This window comes from Pogoniulus pusillus, chromosome Z (assembly GCF_015220805.1).
Source record: "Pogoniulus pusillus isolate bPogPus1 chromosome Z, bPogPus1.pri, whole genome shotgun sequence".
NCBI lineage: Eukaryota > Metazoa > Chordata > Aves > Piciformes > Lybiidae > Pogoniulus > Pogoniulus pusillus.
The window spans coordinates 80,007,434-80,025,928 of record NC_087309.1 but is presented as its reverse complement, the minus strand read 5'-3'; the positions used below and the strand labels follow the sequence as shown (position 1 = coordinate 80,025,928).

At 37.9% G+C, this 18,495-nt stretch overlaps 1 protein-coding gene across 1 annotated transcript in view; it reads left to right on the top strand.

Annotated features, from left to right (window-relative positions):
- Window positions 1–18,495, top strand: part of CNTNAP4 (contactin associated protein family member 4) — a 396,860-nt gene that overhangs the window by 288,967 nt on the left and 89,398 nt on the right. Inside the window, exons 5-9 of the mRNA XM_064176535.1 lie at window positions 3,416–3,619; window positions 3,792–3,976; window positions 8,983–9,126; window positions 11,447–11,708; window positions 17,900–18,049. Of these exons, the coding sequence (XP_064032605.1) occupies window positions 3,416–3,619; window positions 3,792–3,976; window positions 8,983–9,126; window positions 11,447–11,708; window positions 17,900–18,049 (945 nt within the window). The remainder of the gene's footprint in view (window positions 1–3,415; window positions 3,620–3,791; window positions 3,977–8,982; window positions 9,127–11,446; window positions 11,709–17,899; window positions 18,050–18,495) is intronic.

Below are 18,495 nucleotides of genomic sequence, written 5' to 3'. Positions count from 1 at the left end.
ATGGTTTGATTATTCCCAGAATGTCTTCATGACCATGTAGATACTTTTACTATTAAATTCAGTGTTTGGGGGTGGTGAGAGTTCAGAATATTGAAGTTAGTAAATATATATATTTATAAAATATTAATCTCACACCAATTAATTTCTCCCCTCCATCAGAATCGGTGTAGGTGGCAGAATACCCCTCCTCAACTTTGGGAGAAGGTGAAGAGGCCATTGAGAGCCCCTCCTGGGGACTCAGGTTTCTGGGAGGGGAGTTGTGTTTCTTGCATGACTGAAAGACCACCATTCTTGACCACCACACCTGGAACTGAACTCCTGTCACCTAACACACATAGGAAGTGGAGGCTTCCTGTTGTGACAAGTAATGCTGATTTTGACCCAACCACGGTCTAGCAGCTCCTGATGTATCGACAACAGTGATCATTTCAGAGAAACTGGCTGGACAAGAGGGTCTTAACTATGGAAACCTCTACCATACTGAGCATGTTCAACACAACTGGACAGTGGGCCTGGCTATGCAAATCACTCTTGGAAAATGCTAAGTGATTCTCAAAAAAGTGTGCATATTCGATGAGGCAGCCAGGTAAAAGAAGAGAAGCTCTGACCTGCAGATTAAATGTTCCTCACCCACTCTTTTCAAACAGACTTTTGGGATGCTGAATGACTCTGGGGTGACCTTTCTTCTCTCTAGGGGATTGTTTATTTCTCATCGCTTTTCTCCCCGACCTTTCTTACTCTTTCCTTCTCCTCATCTTTGTCCTTGTATGTTTATGTTGTGTGAGTGCAATAAACCTAGCCTATGCACTTGACACCATTTGTGCTTAATTCTGTGTCTGAGAATCCGAACCTCCTACACCCAGGATTCCTCCAGAATGGGACAGGTGCACAGATCTTAGTCTTTATTAGAGACTTTATAATCACCCTGATATTTGCTGATGTGGTATCAGGACGTGAGCACTCTAGGAATATTCTGTACTTCTTTGATGATGACCTCCTGACAGAGATGATCAAGGAATTGACAGGATGACAATGTTGAGTTTGTGTCTGGTGGAGTTTTTATGTGAGGTGGGGGCCTACTGGCACGGCTCCTTTAGGAAGCTTCGAAAAGCTCCCTCAGACCTGCTTCTAGCTAAGTCTGAGAAATCAGGCTGAACTGCTGATTAAAGGATTTGTGATCAGTGGTATAATTCAAGCTAAGCCTATTCAATTGTGGTGTATCCCTTGGATTGAGACTTCCTTCAAAGCTGTTTAACATCTTTACTACTGACCTGGACAATAAAACAAAGTGTACATTCAGTAAGTTAGAAGTCAATAAAAATATGGGGGACTAATCGACCTCCTAGAGCAATTTTATGCCATTTAGATGTTGGAAAAATAGTCTGACAGGATTTTCAAGCTTTTTGTACAGGATTAACCCTCCTTGGGGAGTGGTCTTGGCCCTGACTCCAGGTGGTCTTGACCCCTCCCCGGGGGTGGGTCTGAATACTAGAGGTGTGGCAGTTTAGCCCACTCCCACTTCCTGTTTAAGATCCATAAAAGCAGAGGGACTTCCGGTTCTCTCTCTCTCTCCCCTACTTCCTGCTTGCTAGTCATCATCATCCTATTTCCTGCTGCTCTTTGTTTCACCATGTGGCCATTACCTATGAGATGGACAAAACCCATTGCCATCAAAATCTGGTTGTATATTTAAATATTTTGTATCTTTTTTTCTCTTCACTGTGTCTTTGTAACTTTCCTATGTCAGATACCTTTTATTTGTTGTTAAACTTTTCTTCCTTTAACTTCCGAATCACAGTGAGATTATTTATTTGGGTGTGCTTACTTTTCCTCTCTTTCCATCTAATTCTTTTTCTTTGGGAAAGGAGGGAGGACAGGGAAGGGCATTCTATAAAGTTTTATTTGTTCTAGCAGCTATATTTGAGTCTGGAAAATTTAAATTAGAACTGAGACACTGTTAAAGAAAGGATGTTCTTTCACCTGTGGAGTGAAAACCAAGGCTGTACCTGTGGAGCAAAAATCAAGGTCTTGTTCAGTACACACTGTGAGGGCTGACTGTGGTTTGAAGAAAGAGATGTGAGGATCCTGGTAGATACCAAGTTGACCGTGAGCTGGCAGTATACCCTTGTAACACAGAAAGCCAAGAGCATCCTGAACTGTTTTAGGACAAACCTCCAGCTGGCCAAGGGGTGTTATCCTTCCACTCTGTTCAGCCATAGTAATGCAACTTGTCTAAATTGCTAAGTCTGGTTTTGGGATACCTACTACAAGGAAGACATGGACATACAGGATTGACTTAAACAAAAGGGCACAAATATGATTAAGGGGCAGGTGTGTCTGCCACGTGAGCAGAGCTGCTGAAAGCTAGGTCTGGAGAATAGAAGGCTCAGTGAGAGGCTTAGCTCTGTGTGTTAACAACTGATTGAAGAACGTAAAGGAGACAGAACCAGGATGTTTTCAGTGGTGTCCATTGAAAGGAAATTAAGTACTGGGCATGAACAAAACGCAATGAGAATGGTTGAACATGGTTCAGAGAGGTGTAGTGTCTCTCCCTGGAAATGCTCAAAACTTGATTAAACATAGCACTAAAATCCTGTTGGAGCTGTCCTACTTGATTGGGGAAACTGGACAGAATGATCTTCAGAGGTTCCTGACAACTTCAAACACTCTGTGACTCCGTAATGCCCATACTAGAAAAGTGATGATTAGAAATCCTGTATTTCAATAACCTGAAATGCAGTTTTAGTAAAATAATAATTTCTTTGTGATGCCAGTTAAGGGGGGGGGGGGGGGGGAGGGAGGGGGGGCAGGGAAGGCAAACCAAATGTAACCTAATCAATCAAAAAACTTCTGATGAAGAAAACTAGGTCTTGTTCAGAGTTGACAAGTTTTCACTTTAGAATTTTTTTTTTTTTAATAGTATGCCATATTGTTTACAACTACTGTGCAGATATCCATATTGATTTTAATAGTAGCATAACTCTGTAGGCCATGTGAAAGCCCTGAAAAAGTTAAACATAATGAATATGATTTTCCCCTTCTTTATTTTGTTAACTGGAATTACAGATAAATTAATAGAGGTTTTTACCCTAAGAATACCCTAAGAACCAAAATGGTCAAAGTACTTCATGGCTGTAAGGCAAGTAAAACCTTTCATTGTATATTAGTCCTAGACTGGAGTAGAAGTTAGATCTTTCCTGCTTAACTCCTACAATAATTAGTGATAACATCATCATTAAAGCAGGATCGTCAACATTTTGGGAAAAAACAGAAATAGTACAAATAAGCTACAATTTACTGGCACGGGTGACTCTAGGGATATTAGTGGTGAGATTTCATATCATGTTGAAGTAACATGCAACTGTTTTGATTTAGACATAGCATTATACATTATCTTTCATTTCTTTACTTCTAGGGTCCGAGGTGATTGGCTTTGATGGGAAAAGTTGTCTAGTTTACACATTTAATCCAAAACTTATGAGTGCACTGAAAGATGTGATTTCTCTGGAGTTTAAGGCAATGCAAAGTGATGGAATTCTCCTCCACAGAGAAGGACAAAATGGAGACCATATCACCCTGGAACTAATTAAAGGGAAGCTGTACTTATTCATTAATTTAGGTAATGAGCTGCAGTCTCATGAATTCTAATAGCTAGTAGGTATTTTTTGACTAAAACTCCTTTTGATTTATTAAGTGGATTTTAACATACAGAGTATAATAAAACAACAGTATATATTTGAGTAATTATATATTTTGATTGAATTAACAGGTTTTTTTCTTCCCCTTTCAAGGTGATACTAAAACTCGCCCTTCTAATGCCCAAGTTAATATTACACTGGGCAGCCTTTTGGATGATCAGCACTGGCATTCTGTTCTCATTGAGCAATTTAACAATCAAGTAAACTTTACAGTGGATAAACATACTCATCACTTTCATGCAAAAGGAGAATTCAATTATTTGGATCTTGATTATGAGGTGTGAAAATTACCTTTGCTTTTTTTATGTGTATTGACTTTGTTATGTAAATGCAGTGAAATAAGCAAATGAGGAAGAACTTAAGCAAGTTTGCAGGGATTAAGATGATAGGGCTTTTCTGTCTCCTGAAAGAACGAATTGAAGGAAGAAAAAAAAATCTATTAGATTACTAATGCTCTATTTGACTTACAACTTAAAATTTTCAATACCATATTTTTCAACTTCTTATTTTATTATATTTGTTTTAGTAGTGCAGTGAATGTGATAAATACTATGTAAATACAAGAAATGAGCTCCAACTCAAAATTCTGATTTGATGGTTTGAAAATTACAATAAATCAGTATTAAAAAAATTTAAATTTTTTAGATTGAGAATTTCCTGCTAAAACTGGTAAATGTATTGTGTAAAGGTCTTGCTTAACAAATGTTAGATTCATGAAAATGAATAGACATAGTGTCCTGTGTTAATTTCCCACCTATAGTTAAAATACCACTGTTTCACAGTTTTAAGTGTGATGACTGGCTGCTTGTTGTTTGCACCTCTCCTGTGAGGTGAGTGACAGAGCAGAGCGAGACAGTGAATTACAAAGCAGTTCTGTAACCCGCAGTTCTAAGTTACTTTATTCTACTTACTGAAGTTTTTAAGCTGTTTAGGGGAAGATTTCATGCTATTTCATGTGTGTATGATTCCCATTTCAAAAATATAACTCATAAGGTAAAAGACATAATTTTACTTGACATTTCTGAATATAAGTCACAATAGCAAGGTTGTAAGACTATACAGAGAGAACAACAAAACTCAAAAAAACCAATCAAAAATAACAAAACCCCACAACCACAGACAAATAAGCAGACAAAGAGGAACAATAAATCTTAGTTTTAATTGATTGGCAAATAGACTTACTATACAAATTCAACTAATATTTCAAATTATTTTTTTCTTTCTTCCACATAGTGAAATTTCACAGTATCTCAGTATCATCAGGGTTGGAAGAGACCTCACAGATCATCAAGTCCAACCCTTTACCAAAGAGCTCAAGGCTAGACCATATCACCAAGTGCCACGTCCAACCTTGCCTTGAACAGCTCCAGGGATGGCGACTCCACCACCTCCCCAGGCAGCCCATTCCAGTGTCCAATGACTCTCAGTGAAGAACTTTCTCCTTACCTCAAGCCTAAATTTCCCCTGGCGCAGCCTGAGGCTGTGTCCTCTCGTTCTGGTGCTGGCCACCTGAGAAAAGAGAGCAACCTCCCCCTGGCCACAACCACCCTCAGGTAGTTGTAGATAGCAATAAGGTCACCCCTGAGCCTCCTCTTCTCCAGGCTAAACAATCCCAGCTCCCTCAGCCTCTCTCGTAGGGCTTGTGCTCAAGGCCTCTCACCAACCTCGTCACCTTTCTCTGGACATGTTCAAGCATCTCAATGTCCCTCCTAAAGTGGGGGACCCAGAACTGAACACAGGACTCAAGGTGTGGTCTAACCAGTGCAGAGTACAGGGGCCGAATGACCTCCCTGCTCCTGCTGACCACACCATTCTTGATGCAGGCCAGGATGCCACTGGCTCTCTTGGCCACCTGGGCACACTGCTGGCTCATGTTGAGGCAGGTATCGATCAGCATCCCCAGATCCCTCTCTGTCTGGCTGCTCTCCAGCCACTCCAACCCCAGCTTGTATCTCTGCATGGGGTTGTTGTGGCCAAAGTGCAGCACCCAGCACTTGGAGCTATTGAACGCCATCCCACTGGACTCTGCCCATCTGTCCAGGTGGTCAAGGTCCCGCTGCAGAGCCCTTCTGCCCTCCAATCCAGTCACATCTGCCCCCAGCTTAGTGTCATCTGCAAACTTGCTGATGACTGACTCCATACCCTCATCCAGATCATCTTTGAAGATGTTAAAGAGGATGGGGCCCAGCACTGATCCCTGAGGAACACCACTAGTGACTGGCCGCCAGCTGGATGTGACACCATTCACCACCACTCTCTGGGTCTGGCCCTCCAGCTAGTTCCTAACCCAGCATAGAGTGTTGCCATCCAAGCTGTACGCTTATATATTAGCCATCAGTTTGCTGTGGGGGACAGTGTCAAAGGCCTTGCTGAAGTCCAGATAGACCACATCCACAGGCCTCCCCACATCCACCAAGCGGGTCACCTGATCATAGAAGGAGATCAGGTTGGAGAGGCAGGATCTGCCCTTCCTAAACCTGTGCTGGCTGGACCTAAGCCCTTTGCCATCCCTCAGGTGCGCTTTTATCACCCCCAAGATAACCTGCTCCATCAGTTTCCCTGGCACTGAGGTCAGGCTGACGGGTCTGTAGTTCCCAGGTTCCTCCATCCGACCCTTCTTGTGGATGGGGACCACGTTGGCCATTTTCCAGTCTCCTGGGACCTCTCTGGTGAGCCAGGACTGCTGGAAAATGATGGAGAGTGGCTTGGCCAGCTCATCTGGCAGCTCTCTCAGCACCCTGGGATGGATCCCATCTGGTCCCATGGACTTGTGGGTGTCCAGGTGGCTCAGCAGGTCCTGAACTAATTCTTCATGAATTCCCAGGGCAACACACCGCTCCCCGACCCCATCCCCCAGTTCAAGAGGCCACTTGCCTCTTCCTCCCTTCTTACTGTTGAAAACTGAGGCGAAGAAGGCATTCAGGACCTCCGCCTTTTCTTCGTCACCAGTTATAGTGTTCCCTTCCTGGTCCAGTAAGCAGTGGAGTCTCTTCTTGCCCTTCTTTTTAGCATTGATAAATTTATAAAAGTGCTTTTTATTACCTTTCACGGAAGTGGCCAGCCTAAGTTCTAGCTGGACCTTAGCCTCTCTAGTTTTTCTCCTGCATAGTCTGGCTACCTCCTTAAACACATCAGGAGAAGCCTTCCCCTCCTTCCAGAGGTGATACACCCTCTTTTTTTCCCCCAATTCTTTCAGGAGCTGTTTGTCCATCCAGGCTGGTCACCTTCCCTGCCAGCTCATCTTTCCACACATGGGAACTGCCAGTTCCTGTGCCTTCAATAGCTCCTGTTTAAAGTAGGTCCAACCATCCTGGACCCCTTTGTTCTCAAGGACTGCTGCCCAGGGGACTTTAAAAATAAGTTTTTTAAGCAAATTGAAGTTTGCCCTCTGAAAGTCCAAGGTGTAGGTTTTGTTGTAGTCCCTCTCTACCTCCCTGCATATTGAAAACTCCACTATCTTATGATCACTACACCCCAGGCAGCCTCCCACTGCCACATCTCCTACCAGCCCTTCTCTGTTTGAGAGCAGCAAGTCAAGCTGAGCTTGACCCCTAGTAGGCTCACTTAACAGCTGGGTTATGAAGCTGCCCTCCATGCACTCTAGAAATCTCCTGGACTACCTCCTCTCTGCTGAATTAAGTTCCCAGCAGATATCTGGCAGGTTAAAGTCACCCACAAGGACAAGATCTGATGATCTTGAGACAGCCTCCAAGTGTTTGTAAAATATCTCATCTGTTTCCTCATCCTGGTTGGGTGGTCTATAACAGACTCCAACCAGGATGTCAGATTTGTTAGTCCTCCCTCTGATTTTAACCCACAAGCTCTCAACCCCTTCGTCCCTCACCTCAAGCTCAGTGGCATGGAGTGACTCCCTAATATACAGGGCCACCCCTCCTCCTCTTCTCCCTTGCCTATCTCTCCTGAAGAGGTTATATCCCCCCAGTACAGCAGTCCAGTCATGCCTGTCATCCCACCAAGTTTCTGAAATGGTGACTATATCATAGTCACCCTGGTGGACCAGGACTTCCAATTCCTCCTGCTTGTTACCCAAGCTGCGTGCATTGGTGTAGATGCACTTCAGCTGGGCTCTCAATTCCACAATTGTCCCTAGTTCTTTCCCACTCTCTCCTTCTCAGAGAGAGTAATTGCCTCACCTACCCCCTTCATATCTAGTTTAAAGCCTGCCTAATGAGCCCTGCCAACTCCAGTGCCAGGACTCCAAATTTGACCCATACAAGGTCAGAAGAAAGAGAAAGCTAGATGAAAGTCTAAAGACTTCCCCAACAGTATGAACCACTATATTTATAATTACTAGAATTTAATTTCTGACTATAAAAATGTCTCAGTTTCATCATCTAACAAAGCATTTGTATTTTTTTTCACAGAAAATTGTTTTAAATGTTAACCAAATATTAAACTGATTTGTTCTACAATATCAACCAAAATAGCTTTGATATGTATTAGTTCAAAAGGTAACTCAAATGGACATCCTATTTCTGATGTGCTCAGGAGTGGAAACACAGACCAGATCACTTTTATGGTGATGTTTTGTTAAAATAAGCTACTGCTTTGACACAGTCACTGCCTTGGAGACTTACTAGAATAGAGTAATATTTTTCTTTTTTTTTTTTTTTTTTTTTTTTAATTTAATGTCTCTCAATGTATTTTTATATTTTGTTAAATCTTCCAATCCCTTTGTGAACCCAAGCGAACATACAGCATTACACCAAGGAGATGTGTAGCATAAACATTTTTAGAGGGAACAAGTATCTCGTTTAATTTGTTTTGAATCCACCCTAAAACAATTTAATGTACTCTTGTTCTCTGTTATGGTAGCTATGATGTGCACACAGTGGTGAGGTCAGTTTCAAATTTCCTGCAGTAGTACTTTTCTTATTTTCATCATTGTGCATCACGGTCTACATGTACTGGATCCTATCCTTCTTGGTCTTGTGGTTCTAATGGACTCTGAAAACTGATAAAACTCTACACTAAGCAACTGTTAAGAGGCACTCTGAGGAGGAAATAAAAGGCCAACATTTCAGAAAATTTTTATGCATACATATATGACTTGATGTAGCTTTATTTTTGTTAGCCTGTTTATTTAATACATAGATTTAATGTAAAGGCATAGTAAAAAACTAGCAGATTCCTTATTGGCCAGTCTTTGACTTCTGCTCTTACACTGTTGGCAACTTTTTTCATTAGAAAATGACTTAATAGTGTTATTTCTTTCTTTAGAAAATGACTTAATAGTATCATTAATTTCTCTTCTCTTTCTAAGATCAGCTTTGGAGGGATCCCAGTGCCTGGAAAATCAGGGACACTGTCACGCAGGAACTTTCATGGGTGTTTTGAAAATATTTATTATAATGGCGTGAACATTATTGACCTGGCCAGGAGACATAAATCTCAGGTCTACCTTGTGGTAAGAGATTCATAGTTAAGAAAGAATAAATGAGTGAAATAGAGAAAATAAAAAGATGACAGTCAAGAAATCACCCAACTAGGATATTTTATATTAGCTGCTGTGCAGATTCATCCAATAGACAATGTGGGATGCAATTTAATTCAGCTATTTAGCTGATGTTTATATACATCTCTTGTGTAGATTCCAAGGATCTATGATTGTGTGATGTCTACTGTTGTGCACATAAAAAGACGAATGAGTAAAACAAGATATATCTGGAGTCATCTAAACTCTGCATTTGAGTTCTATGCTTGATTAGTAAGAACGAGCAGTACATTTGAAAAGGCTTCTCTCGTTAAGGGCACGGTTTCATTCTGTTTTCTACAAATGGTTAGAATTTTTGTAGATGAGTTCTGTTTGTCAATTTATACTGTCCTGGATTTCTGTAGTGTATGCTAGTGGGTTTAACACATTTATTGCAACATGGCCAAGTGCTGTATTTAGATAAATCCCTTCCTGACACAAATGTTTCCAACAGTGAATCAGCTTTCTTCAGTCTTATGGAAAGTTTTCTAAAAAAATTACCAATTCCTTTTTTTTTTCTTTTCTTCCCAATAGTACAAGAATAATCTCCACTTGCAGTATTTGTTTATTTAGCAGTAGAAAATTCAGAAATATGATGGAAACAATAAATTCAAAATAATGAATGATATATAAAATGTTTTCATCTAAACCTTTTGATTTGGATTGCAGTTCAGAGTATGAATAATCAAATTTGATTCTCTGTTCCAAAAATAGATGACAAGCATCTCTTCTTAGCTGAAGTTTATATGAAATATTCCAAAATCAATCAAACTGATACCTCTTTATAATATCCTGTCCATGTTTTTGATGGGTGTTGGAGAGAGGGTAGTTATAGAAGGCGCTATGTGATCTAGTGAAAGGGAGAACATGAAATTACTACCACAGGAAAAGTTCATCTCAAATGACTTAAACTTCTATGCTACTTTCAGACCTATCTTGGAAATATTGTATAATGTATATGTTTCAGAAAGTATCAGTGTTACCATATAATCTTTAGTAGCCACTTTGCTGATCTGATACAGTATAAGGTAGCTATTCAGATAACAGGGGAGGAATATGCACATGGTAAGCTCATAACTTTGCCTGAGGTTTATTAATCTGATGCCTGTCTTTTCACTGTGAGTTGACCTGACTATTCTCTGCAGCTAAATTCATAAGACAGAGCTTTTATTTATATTTTTACTCAAAGAAAATTGAAGCAGACAAACTTCAATGTCTTGCCATGCCAGTGGCCAGTGATTATTATTGTTTTTAAAGATTTTTACAAGAAGGCCAAAGTTTTATGTGTGTTCAAAAGCTGAAAAGCTCTTTGTGTTGAACTGAAGTTAAACATACTTTAAGTTCTAAAGACAGTTATAATTCAAAGCGCATATAGTTCATAGAGTGCATATAGGTCAAATGGCATCAGTGTGCCAAAGTGCATATTGTATCATGGTATTAAAACTCATGATGTATTAACCAACTCTGATTCAAATACCTTGTTATTCTCATTCCAATCTTGTCAATATTATTACAACTACTGATGAAGGTTAAGAGAATTTGTCAATAAATAGATATGTAAATTTATTTAGATATACAAGTAAAAAACAGTGATTTCACAAGCAACTATGGGTATCTAAAAATAACTCATGATCTAGTCATTATGGGTCTGCTTGAAAATGTTTTCTGATTTATGAAATATGCATTTCACATTTGTAAGTAGTATGAATTTATACATGGAATTTTATCTGACAAATACTGAGCTAGCGCACATCTGCAATTTCACTGATTAAGAAAGATTTCTTTGGTCTGGCAAAACATTTTTCTCTCTAATGCTGCCTTAAGCAAGCAGTACTCAAGCTCAATATTTTTCTCTGCAAATATTTATACCAAACATTACATTCAGTGAATTTTACCTGAAATTCAGAAGTTTGCTGAGTCCCGACTAATTCCTGAGGCTGAGTCAAAATAGGAACAAATCAAATCTATGGAACTCCTTAAATACCATTATATCACTCATCATTCAGGATGTTATCTCACTTATGCAAAGGTCCTTGCAACTCTTTTCTCACACAGATACGTCTGTTTTGGTGAAATAACCAGGTAAACATTTAATAAACTAAGGACTATACATATTCTTATTTGATTTTCAGACTAAGCTGTGAGTCTTACAAATCTCGGATTCTATGCAAAGTGTTTTGAAACCATGCAAAAATTCTCAGGGCTGTTTATCTCCAGATGTTTATAATGCCATATTTGTTTAATTTCTTTTTAGGGCAATGCATCCTTCTCATGTTTAGAGCCACAGATGGTTCCTGTTACATTTCTGAGCTCCAGTAGTTACCTAGCACTTGCGGGTACCTCAGGGCAAGAAGAAATATTCATGAGTTTCCAGTTTCGCACCTGGAATAAGGAGGGACTTCTATTATCTAGTAAACTGCACCAGGCTTCAGATGGTTTCCTCTTGCATCTGAGTGATGGGAAAATTAAAATTAGTCTTCACAAGCCAGGAAAAGTACTGAGCGAAATCACTGCAGGTAATGGAAATGAAGAAAATATCCAAGATTCTTATGAACAAAACCCAGAATAATGTAAAGTAAATTAGTACCTACATTCTTGATTCAGTTTTACAACTGCTTTCTGTGTAACTACACCTCCCTTGTGATTTTAATCATTGCAATGTTAATGAGTCTAAATACTTTTTTTCTTCTCATAGAAACACATATTTGTGCTTTTTCCTCCATGATTATGTAGAAATTGCTTGCAGTAATATAGGCTGTAAAGTCGAGGTTTTGGCTTTACATACATATTTTATGTAAAGTTCATGTGTATAATCTGGGAAATTTGGGGTATCTAAGCAATTTTTTTCAGTTCTGAAATGTCATTAGTCTGGTTATTTATGTTGTCTAGCTAATCCATTTAGATATTTTTTCAACAGTTTTAGTTCTTTCACAAGGCATTAAGTAACTATTTTTCTTCATAAAGTTATATTGTATTTGTAATTTTCTAGAGGTCTCAGATATGGAGCTGTCCATATGTCCAATACCAGGTTGTGTTCCAGAAAGTTGAGACTAAAGAAATTGAGAACTTGAGGAGATATAATAATTTAGGTATAAAATATCACTTGTTAATTACTGAACTGAATCTAGATCACCTACTTTTGCTAGTGTACACTCACTGGTAGGCAGCACTTGGAGTAGGGATCAGATTTCCAGAAAGTGTCCTCCAGTCTTCTTTTAAGGACAAGATGATCAGTCAAATACAGAAAGATACAGTCATGTTTAAAAATACCCAGCTGAGATTCTGAGAAGCAGCTCTCATCTTTCACTCAGTTTAGGAAAAAAAAGAGGAATCTTTTAATTCATGAAATAGGAGAGCAGGAGAGGAGCAACTTCCACAACTTCATAAAAAAAGTAATAGCACCTTCACCTAGTAGCACTTCATCAGCAATGTAAAGTGCACTGACACTCCTCAGTAGTAGTTCTATGCTTGATTATTTCTATAATTTCTTTACATGAAATGAGAATACATTTGAAGGGAATTTAAAAGAAGAAAAACAAAACCCAAATCTATAAACTCATTCTGTCTCTACAAGTATGTAATGATTAAAAGTAAAAATTTCAACAACTGACTACTTGATCTCAGGAAAAGGCTGTAAGCTACTAGTGACCACAGATAATGTCAAAATTTAAATACATAATTTCATCTTCTTTCTTTGCTTAATAATAGTATTAGTCCTGTTCTTTTTTGTAGTCCAAAATAATTGATGCATGAAGGACATAATTTGAATGACAGAGTTTCCCTCTGCTCACCATTTGATAATGTCAATTATTTAATAAGGAATGTCAGTGGTATGCTGTCAACTATTATGAATTTGTCGGGTTTTGTTTTTAGGAGCTATTTCAGTTCAATTAGATGATGTATGTTAATACATATTAGCTGAAACACTTCAAACTAAACCTAGTCTGTGTGAGGGCAAACTATTGCAAAACCAACCTGCTCTGTTCTAGGAAGGACATTTTCTAACAAAACCTCATGGGGACATTTTTCTTGAGTTTTGAAGTGTTTATCGTTACTCTGAAGCAATGAAATGCACTTGGAGATTGAATAGCTAAATCATGGGTAGCTGGATAGGTTTTTTCCCCCTCCAGGTAAAGACTTATGATCTGACTTTCACACACACAGAGTATTTGATAATTACATGAGAGCACTTTTTTTAATACATAGTTCTTAAATTTATGTTCATGTATTTTAAAAAAAATTCTTCACCGTTATGAAACTGAGGAGAATGACATATAAATTCATGAGAGATTGTTAAAAATCAGCCATATCCTTTTACATGGTTAATTTATATCATCCCATTACAGCTTATTTTACAAGCTGTTTGTTAAAAATTGACAAAGAAACAATGTAAATTTTTAAAAGAGAAATTAACACAATGTTAACTTGTGTTGAATGAATCTGTATAAATGTTTGAGATATTATTACTCATTTTCTCCAAATGACCCTGTCTTTCTAAGTAGATTTTAAATGCTATGCAGTTTTTAATTTAGTGATTTTTAACAATCACTGTATTTGGTGGTTATACTTCAGACTAATTTATAAATTGCTTTCTCAAAGCTATTATTTTTGTATATCTCACTCATCTCCTAATAAGCTATGCACATTGTCTCTTTCATTAATTCAATCTTCTTTATGCTTGGCCACTCTCTAACCTTTCTTACCTCTAAATCAAACATTACAATATTTGAAATATGGTTTTCTGAGGATGCAAAACTAAATTTAAAGCAATTAGGCTTGTGATAATTGAAATGAAATTACAGAATTTGGTTTAAATTCTTCAGTAATTACATGGATAGTGAGATTAAGTCCAACCTCATTAAATTTGCAGATTACACCAAACCGAGGGCTGCACTTGATTCACTGAAGGAAAAAGAAATCATCATCCAGTAGGACCTTTGAATGTTTGGGGAGTAGTACCTGTATAAATGACATGAAGTTCAAAAACACGAAGTGAAAGATCTGCACCAATGTCGGGGTAATCATCATTATCAGTATAGACTAGGGGCTGAGTGGACTGACAGCAGCCCTGAAGACAAGGACTTGGGCATACTGATAAATGAAGTGCACAAGCTTGTAATGTTCATTCATTCCCAGAAAGCCAATTCAGGCCTACTCCACATAAAAATAATTGTGGCCATCAGGTTGAGAGAGGTGACTTCTTACAGTCTACTCTCATGAAACCCCACTTGTTGTACAGTTCCTATCTGTGGTTTTCAACATAAGGAAAACACAAACTTATCAGAATGGGTCCAGTGGAGGTCCATGAAGATGAGAGGGTTGGAATATGTCTCTTATGAAGAAAGGTTAAGGCAGCTAGGTACTCATCCTAGAGAAGAGAAAGCTCTAGGAAAACCTTGTGCAACAATTCCAACCTTTCAGTATTTACAAGTGGGCTTATAATTAAGGTGGAAAGAGAAATAATTAAGGTGGAAAGAGAATTTTTTTACTAAGTCACTGGTGACAGGACAAGAGGTAGCAGTTTTAAATTGAAAGAGGTTGTATTTAGATGTCCCACCCTGGAAATGTTCAATGTGAGGTTGAATAGGGCTTTGTGCAGCCTCATCTAGTGAAAGATGTCTTTGCCTATGATGGGGAGACTGGTCTAGATGGCCTTTAAATGCTCTTTCAAGCCCAAAATATTCTATGGCACTCTGATTTTTCTGAATCTATCCTTATTAAGGGAAAAGACAGAATATTGCAAAGATCTGACCGAGGAGAATATACTTCACTTGAAGCACCTCTACAAATAAATTACTTTTTTAACATTAGATTCAAGGTGAAAAAAGCAGGAGCTTTTGTTAGCCAAGAATGGAGGCTGGAAAGAGGAAAATAAATAAAATGGCAAATGATTGCTTTAGGAAAAAGAAATCTGAAATTACTAAGCTTAAAAACATACTGTGACAAATGATGTTATAGACAGCATACATTTTACAATTAAATTTCTTATTGAAGGATAAATCTACCATCATTTATTGATGAAAGCTATGTTACTGGAAAATGGGGGGAAAACAAGGTTTCTTGTATTTAATCTGCTATTCTTTAAAACCCATATTTTTCATATTTTTTGTTTTAGCGTATGTATCACCTCTGATGAAAGAGGGTACTTCATTGAAGTTCACAGTGATATAAAAGACCTGAGGATGCTCTATTGGTGATTCTTGATTGAAGTTATTAAAACATTCAATGAACTGTAAAACAGAATTAAAAAGACTAGGACAGATAAATAATGATAATGAACAATCTCTAGTCACTTCCTCCATGTTGTCTTTAGGGTTGTGTAAATCCTAGTTAAGAAAAAAAATACCAAACCCTAAGGTGACCTTTTGTGGCCAGATGTAATTTCACTAATATTATTTTAGACTGTGTAGAATGAAGTTTTGAAAATTGTTTCAGTGAAAGGCCATCTCTGTAAGTACCATGGAATTTCACAGAGGTAGAAAATACATTTGTTTACCCAGAAAATTATTGATACCTATAATGCTGTTTGATAACTGGAGTTAGCAATCAGCATTTACAGTGAGCTTCAATATCACTCCTTATTAAAGACTTCAAACAGAATAAATGATGACCAGAATGGTATCAAAAAGCCTGAGTCATGTTCCTGGCTTTCTACTATTATACTAAAAAGGGTTTTTTTCTTTCCTGAAAGTGAAACACAAAGACAGAAGATATTTTAGCCATACTTTTTATATAATTCCAATGAGGTTTAGGATAAATATTATAATATTTATAATTTCTTGTTACACCATCCCTAATAAATACAGTGGGTGAAGTAAGAGAATAGAAATAATAGAAAAGATCTAACATTAATATTACACTAAATATATTAGAGATATTTTCTAGATGACAGTTTATCTGAATTCATAATATAATACTAAGATTTATCGCTTGATTTCATGATATGGTAATTAACAATATATGGATCCTAAAAATAAAAATAGAAAATTAGCAAAGTTTAAATATCCAATTTACAGAATTACTATTTGAACTAATCTGTCAATCACTGGGTTATTTCTGTAGAATATACAACCCATTCTAGGGAATAGTACATGAATACTTGATATTTCAAGAGGGAAATCACAGATCACAAATCATAACTCTTTAGAGGCAATAAAATTTATTTATGTATTTCACAGATTGTATTCTTTGTCCTTCACTTAAAGATGTATTTATTTTGAAGACAAATCAAGAGCATGATTGTCTTAAAGAACTTGTTCAAAAGAATAATGTTCTTCCATACTGCCCCATTAAAAAAAAAAAAAAAAAAAAAAAAAAAAGTATCTATTTGTGAGTACTTCACAGAATTAGGGCTTTTGTGTTATTGCACTAGAATAGAATCAATTACTTTGGAAGAGAGCTCCAAGACTGTACAGTCCAACCTATCACCCAGCCCTGCCCATTCAACTAGACCGTGGCATGAAGTGCCTCATCGATTCTTTTCTTGAGCTTCTCCAGGATGGCAACTCCACCACCTCACTGCTCAGCCCATTCCAATGCCAGTCACTCTCTCTGTCAAGAACTTCCTCCTAACATCCAACCTATACCTCCCAGGCACAACTCGAGACTGTGTCCCCTTGTTCTGATGCTGGTTGCCTGGCAGAAGAGACCGATTCCCACCTAGCTACAACCTCCCTTCAGGTAGTTGCAGACAGCAATGAGGTCACCTCTGAACCTCCTCGAGGCTAAACAACCTCAGCTTCCTTAGCCTCTCCTCATAGGCCTTGTGTTCCCGGTCTCTCATCAGCTTCATTGCCCTTCTCTGGACATGTTCCAGTATGTCAACATCTCTCTTGAATTGAAGAGCCCAGAGCTGAACACAGTGCTCAAAGTATGGCCTAATCTTGAGTGTTGAGTATAGGGGAAGAATAACCTCCTTTGTCCTACTGGCCACACTATTCCTGATACAGGCCATCACACCATTGTCTTTCTTGGCCACCTGGGCACACTCCTGGCTCTTGTTCAGCCTACTCTCTACCAGCACCCCCAAGTCCCTTTCTTTCTGACTGCTCTCCAGCCACCTGTCCCCAGCCTGCAGTGCTGCTTGGGGTTGTCCCAGCCTTTGTGACACCCTACACCTTCACATCCAGAGGTAATGTGAATTCATGTTAGAAGATAAAGTCTCATAAAATTTTCCTGTAGATTTCCACTAAAAGAGACAAATATAATAAAAATATTCTTATGATACTCACATGACATTTGATGAAGCTTCTAGCTATTTTTCTAGGTTGTAACATAATGACACATTTGATTTTAAAAGTTGAAGAAATCCTTTGTAATGGTGTAGTAAAAGTGTGGGTATGTGTAAAATACTGTATCAGCCATCACAATGAGGTTTTATTTTCATTAGATTGGGAGGATATTTTTCACATTCACTGTATTAAATGAATATAGTACTGATTATTAGGAGTATTTCAACAGAAAAGCTTATTCACTGAAATACTTCTTTTATCAGATGTGAAGCAAGGGAAAGGAAAAAGGTTCTGTCTTCACAAAACATCTGTGGGTTTTACTAATAATTTTTTTCTTTCCATTACAACTCGGAGTTTTCGTTTGAGTGGGCAATGATTGATCTGTCTCTCATCCTTTCAAGTTTGTGACATTCATACAGCATAACAAATAAGAGAGTTTATATTTCATGTTGCTTTTTATTTTTTTTTTCTCCCAGGTGCTGGATTAAATAATGGTCAGTGGCATTCTGTATCCTTCTCTGCCAAAAGGAATCGTATCAGTATAATAGTGGACAATGATGTGACCTTGTCTGCTCACGCCTCCATATCTCTGCAAATTTACTCAGGAGATACTTTCTACTTTGGAGGTGAAATATGTTGTTTATTTAAGCTTGAAATAGCTCACAGTTAAACATCAATATTTCATGACATATTTAATCAAATGGTGAGAATTATTTGGTTTCTCTCGAATCTTCTTTGGCAACTTTTCACATCTCTCAAAGGATCTGTTTTCCAGCTGTTATTATGACATTTTTGAATTTGTATTTCCTTAAAATTTTATATAACCTAAATCTTTAATTATTTTTTAGAGTAGCATTTTCTGGTTTTCTGATATGATAAATTAATGTGGTCTGGCTGACAGGCACACACAAAAAGTCTCTCTTGTTATTCATTTATTACTTTGCTAATTTTTATGAGAATCTTCTGCTGGGATGAATTCAAGTTCTCATGTTAGATGCAAATGTTCTCTTTACATGAAATTTGGAGTGTATAACTACATTTAAATGTTTTCATTTCCCTAGGAATATCGATA